General features: G+C 45.3%; 1 protein-coding gene across 4 annotated transcripts in view; it reads right to left on the reverse strand.

Moving 5' to 3' along the window:
- Window positions 1-20,479, reverse strand: part of PRKCH (protein kinase C eta) — a 103,283-nt gene that overhangs the window by 65,472 nt on the left and 17,332 nt on the right. For all 4 annotated transcript variants that reach the window (XR_014510188.1, XR_014510189.1, XR_014510190.1 and 1 more), the window contains exon 2: window positions 5,649-5,712. Coding sequence is in view for 1 of the 4 variants with exons in the window: in XM_083436505.1 (XP_083292631.1) it covers window positions 5,649-5,712 (64 nt within the window). In the remaining 3 variants the exon portion in view is untranslated. The remainder of the gene's footprint in view (window positions 1-5,648; window positions 5,713-20,479) is intronic.

The raw sequence follows: 20,479 nt of genomic DNA on the forward strand, positions 1-20,479 counted from the left end.
GTCATGAGCTTTGAAGACACTCAAACTCAGAACACAAGGGAGAAACGTGCTAAGAGGAAGGCACACTTGGCAAATCCACACCGTGATCAACTCCCACCTGGAAACCTGTGTCCCCACTGTGGAAGGATGTGTGGATCCAGAATTGGTCATTTACGGACTCCCTGTTAAGACTGTGTTCATGGAAGACAATCTTACTTGGCTATGTGTGATTGCCAAAAAATAAGAAGACTGACAGTACATACATGGAAATGTATTGCAAGGTGTGTGTGTTTTAACAAAACAAAACTGTGTTATTAGGTCTTGTGTTTTTGCACGTGAGAACTCTGCCAAGGATGCTGAATTTGAATTGCTGCTATAGTTCTTGATCCCTGCCTGGTTCCAGCTGCACCCCTGCTTTTGGTCCACTGGGGCTAACAGCCGACTTCCGCAAAGTCTTGGGACCCGTATGCCTTGCCCAGTCCTGAGATTGTTCAACATTCCACTCCCAATATCTCTGCCTGTTAAGTTCCACATTGTATTTGAGCTTTCACAAAACGTAAAAGTTTCTTTTGGAATTCTAGTGGAATATTGGTGCAAGTTTAACGCTCATTTTCATGTTATTCCCTTCTTGGGGGGGGGGGGAATCTGTTTCGAAATTTATTTATTTATATATATACTGCCCTATGCCCATAGATCTCAGGGTGGATCACGACGTAAAATGACGTCATATGAAAAACACAGAATGCATAATAAATATAGGAACAAAAGCTAACCAATATTCGCCCCCTTCTACAACACATTTTAAAAGGCCATTGGATGTCAATCAGCTGAAGAGGAACATTTTCGCCTGGCATCTAAAGGCACCAGGCGAGTCTCCCGAGGGAGAGCATTCCACAAACAGGGAGCCACTGCCAAAAATGTAATATGAAAAATATAATATGGAAATGAGTAATAAAATTGTGCTTATATTCTACAACGGTTCCATCATATTACACCATGGGTAGGCAAACTAAGGCCCGGGGACTGGATCCAGCCCAATCGTCTTCTAAATCTGGCCCGTGGATGGTCCGGGAATCAGCGTGTTTTTACATGAGTAGAACGTGTCCTTTTATTTAAAATGCATCTCTGGGTTATTTATGGGGCATAGGAACTCATTCATTTATTTTTTTCAAAATATAGTCCGGCCCCCCACAAGGTCTGAGGGACAGTGGACCGGCCCCCTGCTGAAAAAGTTTGCTGACCCCTGTATTGTAGAAGAGGCTTTGACATTGTGTGCAAGCTCAAATATAGTGTGGAAACCGCAACGTGTCGTGAAAATGGAGCAAATTGTCATGTCAGTGCAGCCTACATGCCTCCCTGTGTCTCAGAACTGAAGGGCACACACACACACAAACCCATTGGTTTTCAGCCAAAGAGCTTGACCATTTTCCTCAGCGACGACAAAGTAGGCTTTATGCTTCATCGGAAAATGGCTGAGGTTTCCTTCTGACTCACACCAGCCCTCCTCTTCCTTCCTGCAGCATCCGGGTTTTCCCAAAGGAGCCAAATTCCTAAGCAGGTGTAGGCCAAGGTGGTCCAGCAGGATACCTTAGATGGATTATCTGTGATTTCCACACGCCCCTTGGGCAACTAGGATGCAACACAGGTTCCTCTGGTTCTCAGGTGCTTCTATCACTTCCCTCTCCCACCTTGACTCCTACACAGAGGAAGGGAAACAGGAATATTCCCTCCCCAGTCCATTTCATATTCAGAACAAGTGCATTTGGCAAAGCCTACCAGGCCAATGATTATCGGAGTGTTGTTGTTGTTTTGCCATTTAGTCATGTCCGACTCTTCGTGACCCCATGGACCAGAGCACGCCAGGCTCTCCTGTCTTCCACTGCCTCCCGCAGTTTGGTCAAACTCATGTTGGTAGCTTCGAGAACACTGCCCAACCATCTCGTCCTCTGCCGTCCCCTTCTCCTTGTGCCCTCCATCTTTCCCAACATCAGGGTCTTCTCCAGGGAGTCTTCTCTTCTCACGAGGTGGCCAAAGTATTGGAGCCTCAGCTTCAGTATCTGTCCTTCCAGTGAGCACTCAGGGCTGACTTCCCTAAGAATGTTTAGGCCCAATCTTCTTGCAGTCCATGGGGCTCCCAAGAGTCTCCTCCAGCATCACAATTCAAAAGCATCAACCCATAATAGTCGCTTATTGGAGTAATAGTCCCTTATTTCTCACAAGATACCTGAACATCTCTAACAACTGAAGTGTAGGTGGGTTCCCACAAGGCAAGACACAGTGATAACAACAAGAACCTTCATTGAAGTACAAAACTGAACAACAGGGACAAAGCAACTGCTTATATACATTTCTGATGGCCTGGAACACTCCCACTCCCAGCGTGATTGGCTGTCTAAACTTCCAAGCTGCGAATCATGACTCAGAGTTTAAGGGCCAATGGAAGAGGCCCAAATCCTGACATGTTCTGTGATTGGACATCATGGAACAAATCAGAACACAGGAGCTCAGAATCCTTAGTCCAGACCCAAGCTCAGGCAACACCGACCACTGAATACATAACACAATGATGCCTCAGATGTCTGCCAGCACAGCAACCTTCCTGCCTCTTTTTTGGAACTGCTACACTGACATGGGCAGGAGACATATAATCAGAAAACATGGAGAAGAGTAAAAACACTTGGGTTTGCCCGGACAACTGCCTCATTCCCCCAGGAAAAGGATTAAGCAAAAGGTTCTCTTGACAAAAAGTTGAGATCTATTGTGGCATGTGCAGGCAAATCCGGCCACCCTGTTTGCATGTGTGAAAACTCCAAATTGGAATGGCAAGCTGAGCTAAGGTGCAAATTTCAAATGTCATGAAAATATAAGAAAAGCCTGTTGGATCAAGCCAATGGGATTTTTGTGAGTGTGCTTTTAGAGAGTGTTTCCAGTGTCGTTTTTAAAAATAGATTCTCTTCTTTAACTGGTGTTTTATTTTCCATATTTGTAATTGCGTGTCTTACACCTGTTTTAATTTATGTCCGGAGCCACCTTGGGTCCTGTTCTGGGAGCAAGGCAGGATATAAATAAGACAAGAAACTAAATAACTTGCTGTAACACTTGGACAATGAATGGGGAAAATCTGCGCTTACTAGAGAGGGTCATATAGGTTACCGACTCTTTGAGAGGAACTTTTAGCTGAGCTTGTGAAAGCTTGCCATCTTAGGGTACCCAAAAATGTCATTACGGAGGCAGAGAAGTCATTCAGCATCCCTGGGAAAGGCATTGCATATGACACTAGTTTTTCCTCTCTCTCTCTCTCTTTTGCAAGGATGAGGTTGGACCAAATTAAGGAGAGGAAGTGTTTGGCTCTGTGCTTCAGGTTTCCCCATGTTGCTAAGCATGTTCTGCCTTTGAGCAGATAATAATAATAATAATAATAATAATAATAATAATAATAATAATATATTTATACCCCGGCCATCTGGCTGGGTTTCCCCAGCCACTCTGGGCGGCTTCCAACAGAATATTAAAACACAACAATCTATTAAACATTAAAAGCTTCCCTAAACAGGGCTGCCTTCAGATGTCTTTTAAAAGTCTGGTAGTTGTTTTCCTCTTTGACATCTGGTGGGAGGGTGTTCCACAGGGAGGGCGCCACTACCGAGAAGGCCCTCTGCCTGGTTCCCTGTAGCTTTGCTTCTCGCAGTGAGGGAACGGCCAGAAGGCCCTCGGCACTGGATTACTACAACACATATTTAGGGCGCTCTTATGCCACTGTAACAGTCATGGATTATTTTACTGGGAATTGTAGCTCTGTGAGGGTTAAACTATAGTTCCCAGGATTCTTTGCGGGGACGCGCATGCTTTAAATGTACGCTGCGGATGTGACCTACATATCTTTAGCAGTGGCAGAAAGCTTTGCGAACGGAAACGAACGAGTGGCCGAAGTTTCCCACAGCCCAAAGCCACAGGTGAAAAAACGTGCTCTGCATTTGCAGAACAGAAGAACGATACACTCCAGGACCCAAGGCAGGCTGAAAATTGTCTGTCTCCTTCTCAAAACATATTATTTATCACCAACCCATCTCCCTTCTCTGGGCTTTGTCAGCATTTCCCAGCACATCTCACTTGCTCAGACTGGAAGCAACGTGTCAGACAGATTCTTCTGCACTTCAGAGGTAGGTACACCTTCTGCAAATATAGCCGAGCATGAAATATTCAGGAACCAGCCCCATAAAAATTGCATTAGTAAATTCTGAATTTACTCCCTTTGATCTGCTTGTGCTGCCTGCATCTTCCATTTGTTTTTGTCTTAAAAACTGGGGATGAGATTCTGAGTCAATATTCAACTGCACTCATAATATTATTTGCTCTGTTAAGCCACAGAGAAAGGCTAGATTAGCATGGCAGCGAAAGGAGTGTGTTCTGGGAAGATCCTCATTCAAATCTCACCTTCGCTATAAATTCACCAAGGAACCTCAGTGCTTTAGAGCAACTTGGCATCCCCCCAGTGGCGTAGTGTGGGGGGTGCAGGGGGGGCCGGCCGCACCGGGCGCAACATCCGGGGGGGGGGGCGCTCGCACTCGCAGCTCTCTGCCCCTACCTGGTTAGGGGGCGCAAATTACTTGCCTTGCCCCGGGTGCTGACAACCCACGCTACGCCACTGCATTCCCCAGACGTTTTGAACTTCAGCTCCCGTCCACAACATCCCAAGGGCTCTAGGTTGCACAAGGGTGCTTCAGAGCATTCAAGGCACGGTTCAAACACGCCATCGCCAATATGCATGCTTCCAGCAGGAGCGGGCAACATTAATTTTGTCAAGAGAGGCATCCCCCCTTAGGGTTCATCAGCCAGACACTGCAAACTGCCAATGGGCTACTGGCACAAAGGTGGAAATGCGATAAAATAGCAACCAAAGAAGAATGGCAAGAAAAACTTAGGGAATACGCTGAAATGGCAAAACCGAAAGACTTCGAAATATGGACAAAAAAAATTGGACTCATGAGCAGGTTTTGAATAATCATTTACAATTAGCAAAAAATTATACAATTTATAAGTTAAAATATATTTTTAAAAAAGGAGCGAAAAAGGAAATATGCAGGAAATGATATTATTTTGAAATAAACACGAGAAGGCGGTTGAGGGATGTCTGAGGCGAATGGGGAAATTTTGGAATTGTGAATTGTGTTGTTTGTTATGATGTAATATTGGGAAAAAACTTGACAAAAATGATAAAAGAAAAAAAGAGACCCAACTGTTCTTAATTTTCCTCGCAGAGGACTTGTTCCGGGCCCCAGATCCACCCCAAGGCACGAGAGACGGCAGGATTGAAAGGATTACGCACCCTCTCCTTTCCTAGCGCATCTACCTTCCATCTTCAGTTCCCCCCTTCTGAATCTCCTCTTTAAAATAAAAAAACACAGCGCCATGGCTCAGATGTGCCCTTCAAACTCGCTCTGTAGCTTGAGCTTGTTAAAGGAGATCTTTGCTCCCATCCAGGTATCTCCTGCGGTTATTCCAACAAGGATGCTTAAGCTATGTGAACCCCTGGCAATTATGACATCCTTATGTTCTGCTCAGTGGCCACAGGAGACTCTTGACTGCAGCAGCTAGAGGCTAATGGTGTGTTATGTGTAAGCTCTAAAAATATAACTGGCAGGTAAAGGGGGGAATGGCATTCCTCTTACCTTCAGTAAAGCTTCCTGAGAGAGTTATTGCTACATACACTTTCCCTTCTGGTTCCAGGTCCACCTGTAAAAGAAGGAGAAATTGTTGTTGTTGTTGTTGTTGTTGTTATCATTTTAAAATTAATTTATTGAATGCAAGCTGCCCAAAGGCAGGAAAGGTCCCCTACTATAATGCTGAAAGATATCTATTTATTGCATACCCTACTTTTTCCCAGGTGCATATGGGAGAACCACTCCCAATTTATTGGTTTATTTCCAATATTTGAAGACTGCTTCCCCCCCCTCCCCCCGGTCACTTTCTGCTCCCTGCCACCAGTTAAGATCAGGGCTTTTGTTTTTCCAGGCCAAATTTAGTGCTAATTGGAGGGTGGACAAATCAATCCATTTCAGTTTCCCTGGTTTCCCAGTTAACTCAGAGGAAATCATCTGCGTTTCTCCCAACAAGTAGATTTTTCTACGCAATTTTGCATCCTGTACACTTTTTTTTTGCAACAAATTTTGCACGCTTTCACAAAGACACAGGTCTTTTTGAACATATTTTGGCATAGAGAGACACAGCACAAAATTCAGAGAAGAGCAAAAAATTAAAAACCCCAGAGAGCAGTATTTCTGTTCATGTATATGTTCCAGGAAGTGCCCTAGCTTAACAGAGTCTGTAACTAAGGCTGCATGCACAACATATATTACAACTAAATATCAGGGAGAACCTTCTGACAGTAAGAGCTGTTCAACAGCGGAATGGTCTCCCTCGGGAGGCGATGGACTCTCCTTCCTTGGAGGTTTATAAGCACAGGTTGGATGGCCATCTGCCTGGGCATGGATGGTGCTATTTTGCTACATAAGCCAGTTACTCACAGCCTGAACACTAGAAACAGAGGGAATAATGATAGGCAATAGCTATACAGCAGGTGTCTAATAGGCACTGCTTTGAAGCTCGAACATTTCTGAATTTGGCTGGGTGAACGAAAGGAGAATCAGGTTCACCTTTGAACAATTTCTGGTCATTTTCACAATCATTTCCTCCTTACTTGCACCCCAGCAGGGCCCCCAGACTCACAGCTTTCACTTTCAACAAACAAAGAAACAAAACAAACAAGCAAATAAATAAATAAGTCATCTATAAAGGAAGTTAGAAAGTAAAGCGTGGAGGCAACCTTCCAAGACCTATTAGGCAGCTAGGGAGGTGCTACTTTTGCTAAGGATGCTTAGTCACTAAATCACTGTTGCTAAGCAACAGAAGGCAGGAATGTGAGGCATTTCCTGTATCTTCCCTGAGGAAGAGAGGAGCCGCAAGAAGCACAGGAATAAAGCAAATGACACCTTGTGTGGATGGCCCAAATTAAACAGGTTAACCATTTTTTAGCATGGAAATATGATTATGGTGAAAGCTTCACCTGTTGATATTATGCCTGTCATACACTGTATTACTTGTGTGCGGTCCCTGATTTACTTTCTGAAACTGGCACAGCAGTTTGTCACAATCTGAATGCTGGGAGGGGGGTTGAGAGTGCCAAGACTGAACTTTTAGAAACTAACTGGAACCAGAACGAATTCATTTTTGAACAGGACGAACTTGAACTACACCTAGTTCCTTTTTAAAACGGGCATTCCAAGCACTAGTAATAGGCAATTAGTTCTGTTTCCCAGCCAAAATCTTACATCAGGATTCTGTTGATGGAACTTGAGGTTTTGGGTTTTTTAAAAAACGGATCCTGCAAAGCCAATTTCTGCTCACCCCTGTTTTAAATAAAACCATTAGCTTATTTCCCACAGGTCTTTACAGAGACTCCATTTGTTTTTAGCTGTTATTTGAGCAAAATACAGGTCAATAATCTGTGGAAATTTTTCTTTAGCTTTCTTTTTAGTGCGATTCTGCTGAGATCTGCAGAGTTCAAGTCACCCCGTCGCGTGCTATCTATAAAAAGCTCCCGGTTAATTTGTTTTTTTTAATCACAGCTGATAAATGTAAACATAAGCTTCACGCTGCATGCAATATTCGCAACAGTTGAAAGATTCTGAAAATGAAGTTCTCTGGAGGGGTGACTCAGCTTCTTCCCACAGCCTTTCCTCATGCCCTGACTTGCAAGCAGACCCAAAATAAGTGTTTCGTTTTAACAAGCCACAATTTAAAAAAAAAAAATAACGAGGAAAAGCACCCAACCCAAACAACTCTGCCCATTTGCTCTGAAGTTTAGCATAAAGGGAAATATGCCATTTTTCTGGGTCTCCTGTACAGAAGTTCAGCATGGTTTAAGGTCAAACGTATAATACAGGGGTTGAGGACATTTTTTTTTTTTTTTCTGACGAGGACTACACTGCCACAAGGGTGATCTCTTAGGGGATGCATATCAGTGATGGACAGGGTCTGACACTAGTGGCATGTAGGGTGAGAGCAAAAGTGGCCAGAATTCTCTCTTACTCATAGAATCACAGAATTACAGAGTTGGAAGGGACCCTAAGGGTCATCTAGTCCAACCACCTTCAATGGGTCATCTAGTCCAACCACCTTCAATGCAAGAATCTCAGCATGCTTAGCAAATGCAGAAAATAACAAGACACCAGCCCCTTGCTGCCAGAATGCCCATGCTGAATGAATGCCCAGTCCAACGCCTTACAACAAGACATGTCCTCTGTACTACTAAGCTGCACAGAGGAAGCTCCTTTATTGTTATGTACTGAGTTGAATAGAAACCAAAATGCAGCAGTCTGATTGGTCCTAGAACAATGGGATTCAGAATGCACCAGTCTGATTGGTCCTAGAACAATAGGATTCAGAATGCAGCAGTCTGATTGGTCCTAGAACAATAGGATCCAGAATGCAGCAGTCTGATTCGTCCACAGGAGCCACCCAATCCAGCTCCAGGTGGAACTGAATCCGCAACCTGATTGGCCTAGAGGAGAATCCCGGAATTAGCCAATCACGTGGGGTCCAGTGTGTAAATGATGTATATAAAGCAGACCTTCTGGGGGAACTTCCTCCTCACCACTGTGAGCTGAATAAAGAGCATGAAATCCACTCTCGACTCCGGGTATATTTCATTTGTCCTAATTTCAATGCATCTACTCTGGGTCAGTCCAGCATTGAATAAACCAGAGGTTTTCAACCTTTTTGAGTCCCTTGACCAAGTAGCCTTTCTGCGGCCCCCCTGTGGGGCTCAGGAGCCCAGTGATGCCATCCCTTGCCTGCAGAGCTGGCAGCCCCTCACCCCTTTTTGAACACCCTCCCTTACAGAGGGTTCCCTCAGCCTCCTCTCCTCTCCCCTCTCCTTGTGAGTCCTCTGGGCAGCCGCTGCTGCTGCCACCCCTGGTCTCTGAGCTGCCCCAGAGAGAGGTGCCTCTTCAAACTGCCCCACAGGGGCCTGGGACTTGTCTGTCCATTCCCAACAGCAAGGCCTGGCAGACTGGCTGGCTGGGCTCCCTCGCCTGCTTGCTTGCTTGCTTACTCCAAGGCCTCAGCTCCTGGCACCCAGCACCCCCTGGCCAGCCCCAGAGGCACCATTCACCTGGAGAGCTTGTAGCCAGGGCTGCTGCAACAAACGGCTGTGCAAGAATACTTAGAATTAGCCAAATCGACAGACATAATAAGACAAAAACAAAAAAGTGAAGTTAAAAAAAAGAATGGGAGTGCCTAAAGGAATACCTCAAAAGTCAAGGTTCGAGGACAGAAATCTGGGTGAGTCTGGAATAACCTTATGAAGTGAAAAGATAAGAAAGAGGGATTTATATCTAGATGTTAGGATAGAGATGATAAGGAAAACAGGAAGACACAATGAGAGATAAAAGAGGTGCTGTGGGATTGGTGGAAGTCAATTTGTTGTTGTTGTTGTTTTAGTGTTTATATTATTAACTTGTAAGATATGGATTTGTTTTGGGGTTTTTTAGCTGTTGTTGCTTTTTTAGTTTTTTTGAATGTTGGTTTTTGTGTGTTGTGTATTGCTATTTTTCGATATTTTTCGTGTTGTTGTGTGGAAATACTAATAAAATTTATTTAATTAAAAAACAGCTGTGCAAGCCTTTCGGAGTCAGAGAAGCAAGAGAAGAAAAGAGAAGAAAAGAGGTACAGAGGCCAGTGTTGGCTGCATTCAAGGCACCCCAGAGTGCCTTTTGTTGTTCTTGTTGTTGTTGTTCTTGTTGTATCTGGAGGGTCACGAGGTTGGCAGGCTGACACAAGTCCTTTTCCTGCGTTCACACCACCTGCTCCCTGACCCTTTTAATCAGAAAAGCCAGGGATCGAACCTGCATGCCTGGATAGCTCAGCTGGTTAGAGCGTGGTACTGATAATGCCAAGGTTGCAGGTTCGAACCCTGTATGGGACAGCTGCATAGTCCTGCATTGCAGGGGGTTGGGCTGGATGACCCTCAGGGTCCCTTCCAACTCGACAGTTCTATGATTTTATGTATTCTGCCTCCTCCATCTCCCAAGGATGCCCCTTAAAAACCCAAAGGAGAAACGAGTTGCAAGACCGAAACGCAGAGGGATCTTTTAAATTGGCCCATCTCCCATACGTAACAGAAACTGGCTGCAGATTAGTCATCACCAGTAGATGGTTTCAAAGCATCACACACACACACATACACCTTACACTGAGAAAACAGGGCAACACACTGACAACCAAACAAGGCACTCAGTGAAGTGGTAGAGCAGGTACGACCGGTTGACGTGAGAAAATGAAGCTTGGCTTCTTCTTTTTCCGTCAAAAGAAACTTCACTGCTGTGACGAGAAGGGGAGGAGAAAGACGGCAAACTAAGCTTTCATTTGCACCACGCTCACATCCACAACGTACAATTAAAGCGCATGTCTCCACCCAAAAAAAAAACTCCTGGGAAATGTAGTTTCCCTCCAACAGAGATACAACTTCCAGCATACTTTTAACAAACAACTGTCTCCAGGATTCTTGGAGATGTGCGGTGACCTTGCGAGAGAGAGAGAGAGAGAGATAAAGGTTTCTAGAATACAAAGACAGGTGAAATATGAACAAGCATTTTTTTTCAAAGATGCATTACCTCTTTTTTGGCGACGCATAAGTGGTCTCACCAGACTGCAAGGAGCCTTGCTAAAGCAGCAGACTGTCAGGTTTCAGAGTTAGAAGTGTTGTTGTTGTTTAGTTGTGTCTGACTCTTCGTGACCCCATGGACCAGAGCACGCCAGGCACTCCTGTCTTCCACTGCCACCCGCAGTTTGGTCAGATTCATGTTTGTAGCTTCGAGAACACTGTCTAACCATCTCGTCCTCTGTCGTCCCCTTCTCCTTGTGCCCTCCATCTTTCCCAACATCAGGGTCTTTTCCAGGGAGTCTTCTCTTCTCATGAGGTGGCCAAAGTTTTGGAGCCTCAGCTTCAGGATCTGTCCTTCCAGTGAGCACTCAGGGCTCATTTCCTTCAGAATGGATGCGTTTGATCTTCTTGCAGTCCATGGGACTCTCAAGAGTCTCCTCCAGCACCAGAATTCAAAAGCATCCATTCTTTGGCAATCAGCCTTTTTTATGGTCCAGCTCTCACTTCCATACATCACTACTGGGAAAACCACAGCTTTAACTATATGGACCTCTGGACCTTTGAGCTAGAAGCAGGGCTGGTTAAATGTGTCCATTTTTGTTTTCCTCAGTTTATCGATGTTCCAGGTCAGTTTGCAAATTTTATTTGTTCAAGTCCTAATGAAAATTCATCGCTGGGTTTCTCCCAATATAAGCAAGTTTATATGCAATTCTTCCTAATAAACGACTTCTGTCATGCAGTTTCCCCTGATATAATACACTAAGTGGGGATTGCTTGCTGATGCTGAGGAATTTTGGAAATCCAAAATATATTGTGATTTTTAAGCGGAGAGTGTAATTTCAGACTTCCGTGCCAAAAAATCAAGCGAAGTCACAGCAAAATCATATTTTGGTCAGCTATCTCGATTTGAAATGGAATCTGGCGCCCAAACACCCAGCTCTGGGTCACTCATGCCAAGTTTGGTGACAATATCTCGAGAAGCAACCAAAGTGAGATTTCGGTCCGCCATCTTGATTCAAACTGGGGGCTGGGGGCCCAATGTCAGTGAAAACTGCTGCAGTCAAGGAGGTTTGCCTTTCAGTGAGAACTAAACCCAATCCCCCAGCCCCCCGTCCCCAGCTTTAAGTCTGGAAAAATGGAGGCACCCAATTGTCCAGTTGCTTAAGTTTTGCTGCTTCTCCTGAGCTGTTTAATTAGGAATTTGCAACATGCTTCCAGCCCTGGAGAAAAAGAGGCTGTGAACTTTTCCCCCTCTGCCTTATTTTGCTTTGATTCAAGTTGTAACTCAGAAAAGTCTGCCCTCAGCTTCCACGGTGAGTTTCGCCCTACAAAGACAGCTAGAGCATTCAAATAAAATACTTGTGTCTCCTGACAAACCTGTTTGATCGGCCCTTGAAACCTATTCAAAAGGAACAGAAGGCAAGATTCCCCCCCCCCCAGGCTTTTATTATGGGGTCTCATTCAGCAGCTGTTGCCTTTAGCAATAATACCAGAAACAGAGATTATACTGAGAGCCTGTTCAAACACACACAGAGGCCCTGTGTGTGAGGAATTGATTCTCGCAATCCTCCTCTCTCTAAAAAGAGGTGCCGTATTCCTCAACTCTGACCGAAACGAAGTGCGCTCCGTTTGCTCAGAGTAAGCCCATGACTGAATACACCTTCGTACGAAGCGATATCCCTGCATGTAGAAAATTAGCCTGTCAGGGACAAAAGCTCTCCACTAACCTGCTCTTCCATACATAATTTAAATTCCTCACACGTGGAAAGCTAGTGAGCCAGTAGGGTGCTGAAGCTAGCGTCCTTCCTGAGATGCTGGTTTTCCATGAGCGGGGGGGAAATTGTACAGCGAAGTATCAGATCATGTGAGTCAGGGACAAGGAACTTGCAGTCTTCCAGAAGGCTGTAGCTCAGTGGCAGGTATTCCCAGGTAGGGCTGAGAATGTCCCCTGCCTGAAGACCTCAGTCTGCAGACAATGTGGGCCTAGCAGGTCCAACGGTCTGACTTGGTACAAAGAAGCTCCCTATTTTCCCAAATGTTGTCCAGAGAGTCAACAATCAATTTGCCCAAGTTTGCAGGGAGTCTGGCCTTACCTTCTTCTTCTTTGGCGATCCCTCGTAGCCGAGTAAGATTGGCTTCTGTTATGTACTGAGTTGAATAGGATCCAAAATGCAGCAGTCTGATTGGTCCTAGAACAATAGGATCCAGAATGCAGCAGTCTGATTGGTCCACAGGAGCCACCCAATCCAGCTCCATGTGGAAGTGAATCTGCAACCTGATTGGCCTACAGGAGAATCCCGGAATTAGCCAATCACGTGGGGGTCATTGTGTAAATAATGTATATAAAGCAGACACTTTGCGGGAACTTCCATTCCTCCTCACCACTATGAGCTGAATAAAGAGAATGAAATCCACTCTCGAATCCAAGTATATTTCACCTTCCATGAACACGGTTTTAACAGTGAGTCCGCAAGTGACTGTGGAGGCCAATTCTGGATCCACACGTCCTTCCACAGTGGGGACATAGGTTTCCGGGCGGAAGTTGATTTCCGTGTGGATTTGCCAAGCATGCCTTCCTCTTAGCACGTTTCTCCCTTTCGTCCTGAGTTTGAGCGTCTTCAAAGCTCATGACACCTTTGGTAGAGACTGTTCTCCAACTGGAGCACTCTCAGGCCAGTGTTTCCCAGTTGTGGCTGTTTATACTACATTTTCTTAGATTTCCCTTGAGAGAGTCTTTAAACCTCTTTTGTGGACCACCAGCATTGCACTTTCCATTTTTAAGTTGGGAATAGAGCAGTTGCTTTGGAAGACGATCATCAGGCATCCGCACAACATGACCGGTCCAACGAAGCTGATGTTGAGGGATTGTCGCTTTGACATGGGTGATCTTTGCTTCTTCCAGTACACTGGCATTACTTTGCCTGTCTTCCCAAGTGATGTGGAAAATTTTCAGCAGCCTGATGAAGACCCGAGTCAAGACGTCTCCAGCATTTGGGCATCAGCATTGGTGACCACACACTTGAGGTGGTAGGCGATTCTGCCTTCCTGGCTTCCACCACAACCAGTAGCCTCATCCCTTTGCACCCCCAAAATTGGCTCTGGGAACCCCCAAAGCAGCACGCAGGAGGAAGAGAAGGGGGAATAATCCTCTGGAAGAATGGCAAATGAAGGTGATGGACTATATGGAATTAGCAGAAATGACCGGCAGAATCCGAGACCAGGGAGAAGAGTTGGTGCAAGAAGATTGGAAGAAATTTAAAGATTATTTACAGAAACAATGTAAAATTAATGAATGATGGAATGATGTTGGATTGAAGCTAAGGGGTTTTTAGCAATAATGTTTGAAAGACTAGGAAAAAATGGAATGTTAATAGAGGGAAAGGTAAAGTTAAAATATTAAGACCAAAATTAAGATAAAGGTAAAGAGGGAAAGGATTTGCTGAGCAAACAATTGAACTGGAATACAAAGGGGGGAGGTGTGGGGAAGTCCGAGAAAAAAGCTAATGTAAGATATGTTTTGAAAGATGGAATTGTTTTTAATCGTTGTTATTTTTTTGTATTTTTTCTCCTCTTTTTGTTGTTTGTTTACTTTGTTAATTTGTGAAAATCTTAATAAAATATTATATATTTTAAAAAAAGAGAAGGGGGAATAATCTCACCAGGCATGTCAAAATGCTTTTTCCAGAGGGACAGTCAGAAAAGCATGATGTTGAATTCCTCTCTGCGTTCCACATTTTAATATTGCATTTCGTCATTTATATTCTATGAGCTGCTCAAAGAACATGTGTCGATAGTCCATCGTACAAATCGAGCAAATTCTTGAATAAATAAAGCTACTCAGTGAGCAGGACACCTCAGACTAGAAGTTCCTTAGAGGACGGAGCTTCTATTATTCCCTTTATTCTGTAAAAGTGCCACATACGTTACTAGTGCTGTGGAAATTTGTGACATGAAATATCAAGCATGCTGCTGGGATTTTTATTTATTTTTTATTTTAAGAAAAAGAACAGCATGGAACACAATGGAAGCGTCTTTTGTATATAGGGATTGAGAAGCTGGAAGGTGCGCAGAGGAGGGCGACTAAGATAATCAAGGGTCTGGAAACCTTATGAGGAACGGTTGAAGGAGCTGGGTATGTTTAGCCCAGAAAAGAGGAGACTGAGAGGAGATGTGATAGCCATCTTCAAATATCTCAAGGGCTGTCACATGGAAGATGGAGCATGCTTGTTTTCTCTTGCTCCAGAGGGTAGAACTCGAACCCATGGCTTCAAGTTATGAGAAAAGAGATTCCAACTAAAGATCAAGAAAAACTTTCTGACGGTAAGAGCTGTTCAACAGTGGAATGGTCTCCCTTGGGAGGTGGTGGACTCTCCTTCCTTGGAGGTTTTTAAGCAGAGGTTGGATGGCCATCTGCCAGGGATGCTTGAGCTGAGATTCCTGCATTGCAGGGGGTTGGACTAGATGACCATGGGTCCCTTCCAACTCTACAATTCCATGATTCCCAGAATGTAAAAGGTCTTTACAACTTGGGACTAGTTTCTCTAAGAGGTAGCCTTAAGACACGTTCCCCCTCGTCTGTTTCAACCGGTGGAATTGGCACTGCAAGAGGTGCCACATAATACCCATTCCACAGGAACTCGGTTGTTGAGTGCAGCAGTGCCTAGACTTTGGAACTGCCCGCCTCAAGATCGAGAGGTGCCTTCACTGCACTCTTTGTGGCACCTGCTGAAAACATTCCTGCTCAGACAAGCCCACCCAGATGCTTAGGAAGTTGGCGTAATTTTAATCTGTGTTTCCGTATTTTAACTTTGGTACGCTTTAAAGCACAGCTGCTGTTTTTCCTTGATGTTATTGTTTTGTCCTCTTTGAGGGGTTTTAAAATTTTATTTTACAATCAAGCGGTGCAAAGGTTTTAAGAAATGAATAAAGCAAACAAAAATTCTGCAAGTGCCTGGCCCTTCGTCTTTCATAGATGACACTTCTCCAGCTGCGTAGAAAAAGAAGAAGAAAATGTATCTCTCTCTGCAATGCATCAAGAGCAATCTCCCTCCTTTGCAGTCAACCACAATGAATGTGGACATTGCATAGTCTTGGCTGGGACCAGGTGCAGTTCATGTTACCGTGTGACATCTCTGTGTAATCACATGGGTGTTAACCATGTCTCCGAGTGCTACATCCTGCCTGACCGGGCCAGTTAGCTGACACTTTTCTTACTCACAACTCACAAAGGGGGAGATTTGTGTTTGTTCAGATATTCAGTGTACAGTGGTACCTCGGGTTAAGTACTTAATTCATTCCGGAGGTCCGTACTTAACCTGAAGCACCACTTTAGCTAATGGGGCTAAATGCTGCTGCCACGCCACCAGAGGACGATTTCTGTTCTTATCCTGAAGCAAAGTTCTTAACCTGAAGCACTATTTCTGGAGTCTGTAACGTGAGGCGTATGTAACCCGAGGTACCACTGTAACTTGGATGGACACAGCAGAGGGCCACCTCAACTTTTAAATGAGCAAATCTTAGGCAGAATGGGGTGGGTCACTGAGAAATGCAAAAAAAGGGGGTGAACCCTATATCTAAGCTCTACTACTCTACCCATAGCCCCTATAGACTTTGTCCATGCATTTAAAGCACGTGTCGTTTCCCAAGAATTCTGGGAACAACTGTAGTTTGTTAAGGGTGCTGGGAAGTAAGCTACTGTTCCTCGCCATGTGCTATAAATGTGTTGATTTGATACACTGCCTGATCATAGGAAAAATCCTCATGTCTGTTTACAAAAAAAAATTAAAGCAATAAAATTATTGGTAAAAGCAGTTTAACACAAGGCAATATTGGGTTAAGGCAATACTGCAGACAGTACCACCCCAAGTTGCCCAGGACTTTATAGATGAATGATAACACATTGAACTTGACCCTGTTTAGAGCTCAAGTTTCTGAAGCACATGACATTGTGTCATTAAGTTGCATCTTTCATCCATCATCAAGCCGTTTGTTGGTCCTGCAAGCAAGCTGCTCATGTGTTGGTGCTGACCTTTAAAGCCTTAAACAGCTTTGGCCCAGTATACCTGAAGGAGCGTCTCCACCCCAATCATTCAGCCCAGACACTGAGGTCCTCCTCTGAGGGCTTTCTGGTGATTCCCTCATTGCGAGATGTGAGGTTACAGGGAACCAGGCAGAGGGCCTTCTCGGTGGTGGCGCCCGCCCTGTGGAATGCCCTCCCACCAGATGTCAAGGAAATAAACAACCACCTGACTTTTAGAAGACATCTGAAGGCAGCCCTGTTTAGTGAAGTTTTTAATGTTTGATGTTTTATTGTGTTATTAATAGTCTGTTGGGAGCCACCCAGAGTGGCTGGGGAAACCCAATCAGATGGGCGGGGTATAAATCATCATCATCATCATCATCACCATCATGATGTCCCAGGCAGGACTCATGGAGTGCATTGCAGGGTGCAAAAAGTGACTCTGCCTGCACAGGTGCCAGATTCTTAGCAAAGGGTGAGGGTTGCATGATACAGAACTATTCCAGTCACAAGGTGTTTGCACAAGGCCCGGCCCAAGGCATTTTGCTGCCCGAGGCAAAGGACAAGATGGCAGGTTCCCCAATTCCACATACAAAAGCAGTTGAAATTCGCTTCGAAACGAGGAAACGAACAGCAGAGCGCACCTGGGGGCAGGAGGCCAGGCCAGACTCAGTGTTACATATAGCTGTGATCTCTCCACACCCCTGGGCGATATCTGTCTTTTCAACATTGTGATATATCACGATACACTGATATATCGCAATGTCGGAAATAAGGATGGACCTTGTGATTTTTGCCGGCACCTGTACTTGTGATTCAGTTAACAGAGGCTGCAGGAATCAAGAGAAGCAATGACTGGCTTCAGGGCCCCCCCGCCCCCCGCCCCCCGCATTGTGTTGTTTGCATAACACACACACACACATCACAATTTGCGATGCATTGCCAGATTTAAAATTACGAAACTGATATTACGATATGGACTTCAAAGATTTGGGCGATATATGGATGTATCTCCCAGCCTTACCCCTTATCATCTGCTGCCCAGGGCAGCTGTCTCCCTCTGAATATAGAAGAGTAGCCCAGCAGGATCAGGCCAAATGACTTACCAAGTCCAGTCTGCCATTTTCATAGCGGCCAACCAAGTGCCCGCAGGACGGCCGCCAGCAGAGCTAGAGCACAAAAGTGCTTTCCCTTCCTGCAATTCCCTGCCGCTGGTATTCAGAGGGAATGAGGAATGGAAACCGGAGGGAAATAAACCTTAATTCATACAGGCAGGGGATGGGGTAGACTCTCACTCACACATACCTGTTACAGGCTAGGGATCCGGTAACAAGGGTGGGAGAAGATTGTGAGCTTTAAACAAAACCCTGCTGTGTATGCCAAGTTGATCTAGATACATGATTCAAGGATGTTTTCCTGGCAAAAGGGAACGCAAGGATACCAGGATAAACAACCAGAACAGAAACAAAGCTACAAAGCTGTTTTAGGGCTGCCATATTTCAAAAAGTGAAAATCCAGAAACAAAAGTTGTTGATGGTTTGCCCAAAGTTTTTGAGCTACCGGTATTTTTCTGGAAATTGGCAAAATACCCCAACAACCAACACAAAGGATATGGGCTGCCGTATGCCTGGGTTTTCCTGGACATTTCAAGCGATATGAGAAAATTCCTCCTAGACGCCACTTTTGAAGGACGAATCCTGGTGATGTCCAGGAAATTGCAGACATATGGCAGCCGTACTTTATTTGCTAGCAACTTGTGAGAGCAAGGGTCTTCTTTCCCCGATAAACAGAAACCCTGGGAATGAGGAATGGAAACCGGAGGGAAATAAACCTTAATTCATACAGGCAGGGGATGGGGTAGACTCTCACTCACACATACCTGTTACAGGCTAGGGATCCTGTAACAAGCAAAAATTGTCAATTGTGACACTCTTGCCACAGTGGACGTAGAAGATAAGCATCATTTTTAGTTGCCATTGGCAGCCTGATAAAGGTTAACATTGAGAACAAGGGAGTGTGTGAAGATCAGGAACAAGGAGAAGGAACCCAATCAACCTTACACAATAGTTGACGTGGGAATCAGAGGCCGTAACAAGGGGGGAAGTGGTCTGCTCAGAATCATGCCAGGTGGGCGCAGAGCCCAGGAGACCCCCAGGGAGCAGCCCCTAGGGGTGGGAGGTAGGGGCGGAGGAAGGGGGTGCGGTGGGGGCGGGCTGCCCCGAGTGTCACAACTAAGGGGGGTGACAAAATACCAGGCAGCGCTCACTGCAGGGCCTGCAGCGCACTCGAGCCACGCGTCTCTCCTGGGAGTGACGCGGTGGCTTGGGTGCCCGCAGGCTCCGCGCTGCCCCAAGCCGTCTGCCCGCCACCTCCCCCTCAGCTGTAAGGCGGCTGATTGGGAGAAGGCAGACAGACTTGGAGGTCCTCGCAGAGCGTTGTGCCCTGGCTTGCCCCGCCCCTGGGTGCAGGGCACACGCACCACCCCAGGCGCACAATCGCTGGTGGTAGGAGACCAGCAGCACCTCCTATTCGCCGTAAGACCACTGTAGACGCAGCATGGCAGGGGCTGTCAAGGAGACAGGCAGTGTGTCACAACTGTCACTGCAGCTGCAGCAACAGCAGCAGCAGAAGAAGGCCTGCTCTTCCTGTGGATCCTGCCGCCTGAGGCGGCCACCTCACCTTGCCTCATGGGTGGGCCAGCCCCACCTAAAAGCCCAGCACATGGAAGGTTCTTAAAAAAGGAGATTTACAAACCACCTTGTTCTGCCATGGCGGCACAGATGGGGTTTCATCCTTTGCAGTTGGGAATGCCAGGAAGAGAGGCCTTGATGCAGAGACGACACCCTAGTGGTCCCGGGCCCTAAGGAAGTTAGATTGGCTTCAACCAGAGCCAGGGTCTTTTCAACACTGGCCCCAGCCTGGTGGAACGCTCTGTCTCATGAGACCAGGGCCCTGCAGGATCTGATTTCTTTCCGCAGGGCCTGTAAGACAGAGTTGTTCCGCCTGGCCTTTGGCTTGGAGCCAATTTGATTCCCTCCCTCCCTCTCTTTTTTCTTTTCCTTCTCCTCCTGCGATGAGGCTACATTTTAATATTTTAATGTTCCATTATTTTAATGTTGTATTTTATTTTTGTTTTTAAGTTGTAATCATTCATCTTGTTTTTATTATTGCTTGTAAGCCGCTCTGAGCCCGGCCTTGGCCGGGGAGGGCGGGGTATAAATAAAAATTATTATTATTATTATTATTATTATTATTATTAAGGCGTTCTATTCCCCCACCCCAAAGGATGGATCTAGAAAACATCTCTTTGTGTGTATTATGCAAAAAAAGAAAGGGGGGGGGGACTTCACATCAAATTGGCTGTTTCAATTTATAGAAGCGATAAACTCTGTTTTTAGCATTTTGTGTCAACAACACCCATTGTGAGAACAATACCAAAGAAAAAAGTTTCCAGCTCATATTGTATCTGGCCTAGATTTTGTCAACTCTGGAAATCCCCCAGCTTATCCAAATATTCCCATTAGTCGCAGAGATGGCCCTTCTTCCGAAATCACTGCTCTATTTGGCACAGGTCTCCTTCGGCGGAAGACACAGGCAGTTGCTAGTTCATCTTTCTAGCTTCCCTTTAAAGTGAATACACAAAAGTGGAATGCAGGAAGTATGTTACATAAGTTCCCCTACAGAAACCATGGACAATCACAAGGCAAAGTAATCCTGGGTGTTTCCCTTCCGTCATAAGATATTGTAGAAAGGGGTGCTCAAATGTCTTTGTATAAGCATTGCGGAAAGAAAATAAGTATTTGAAATATGCAGAGCAG

Source organism: Podarcis tiliguerta (assembly GCF_965153285.1).
Source record: "Podarcis tiliguerta genome assembly, chromosome: 1".
NCBI classification, from domain to species: Eukaryota; Metazoa; Chordata; class Lepidosauria; order Squamata; family Lacertidae; genus Podarcis; species Podarcis tiliguerta.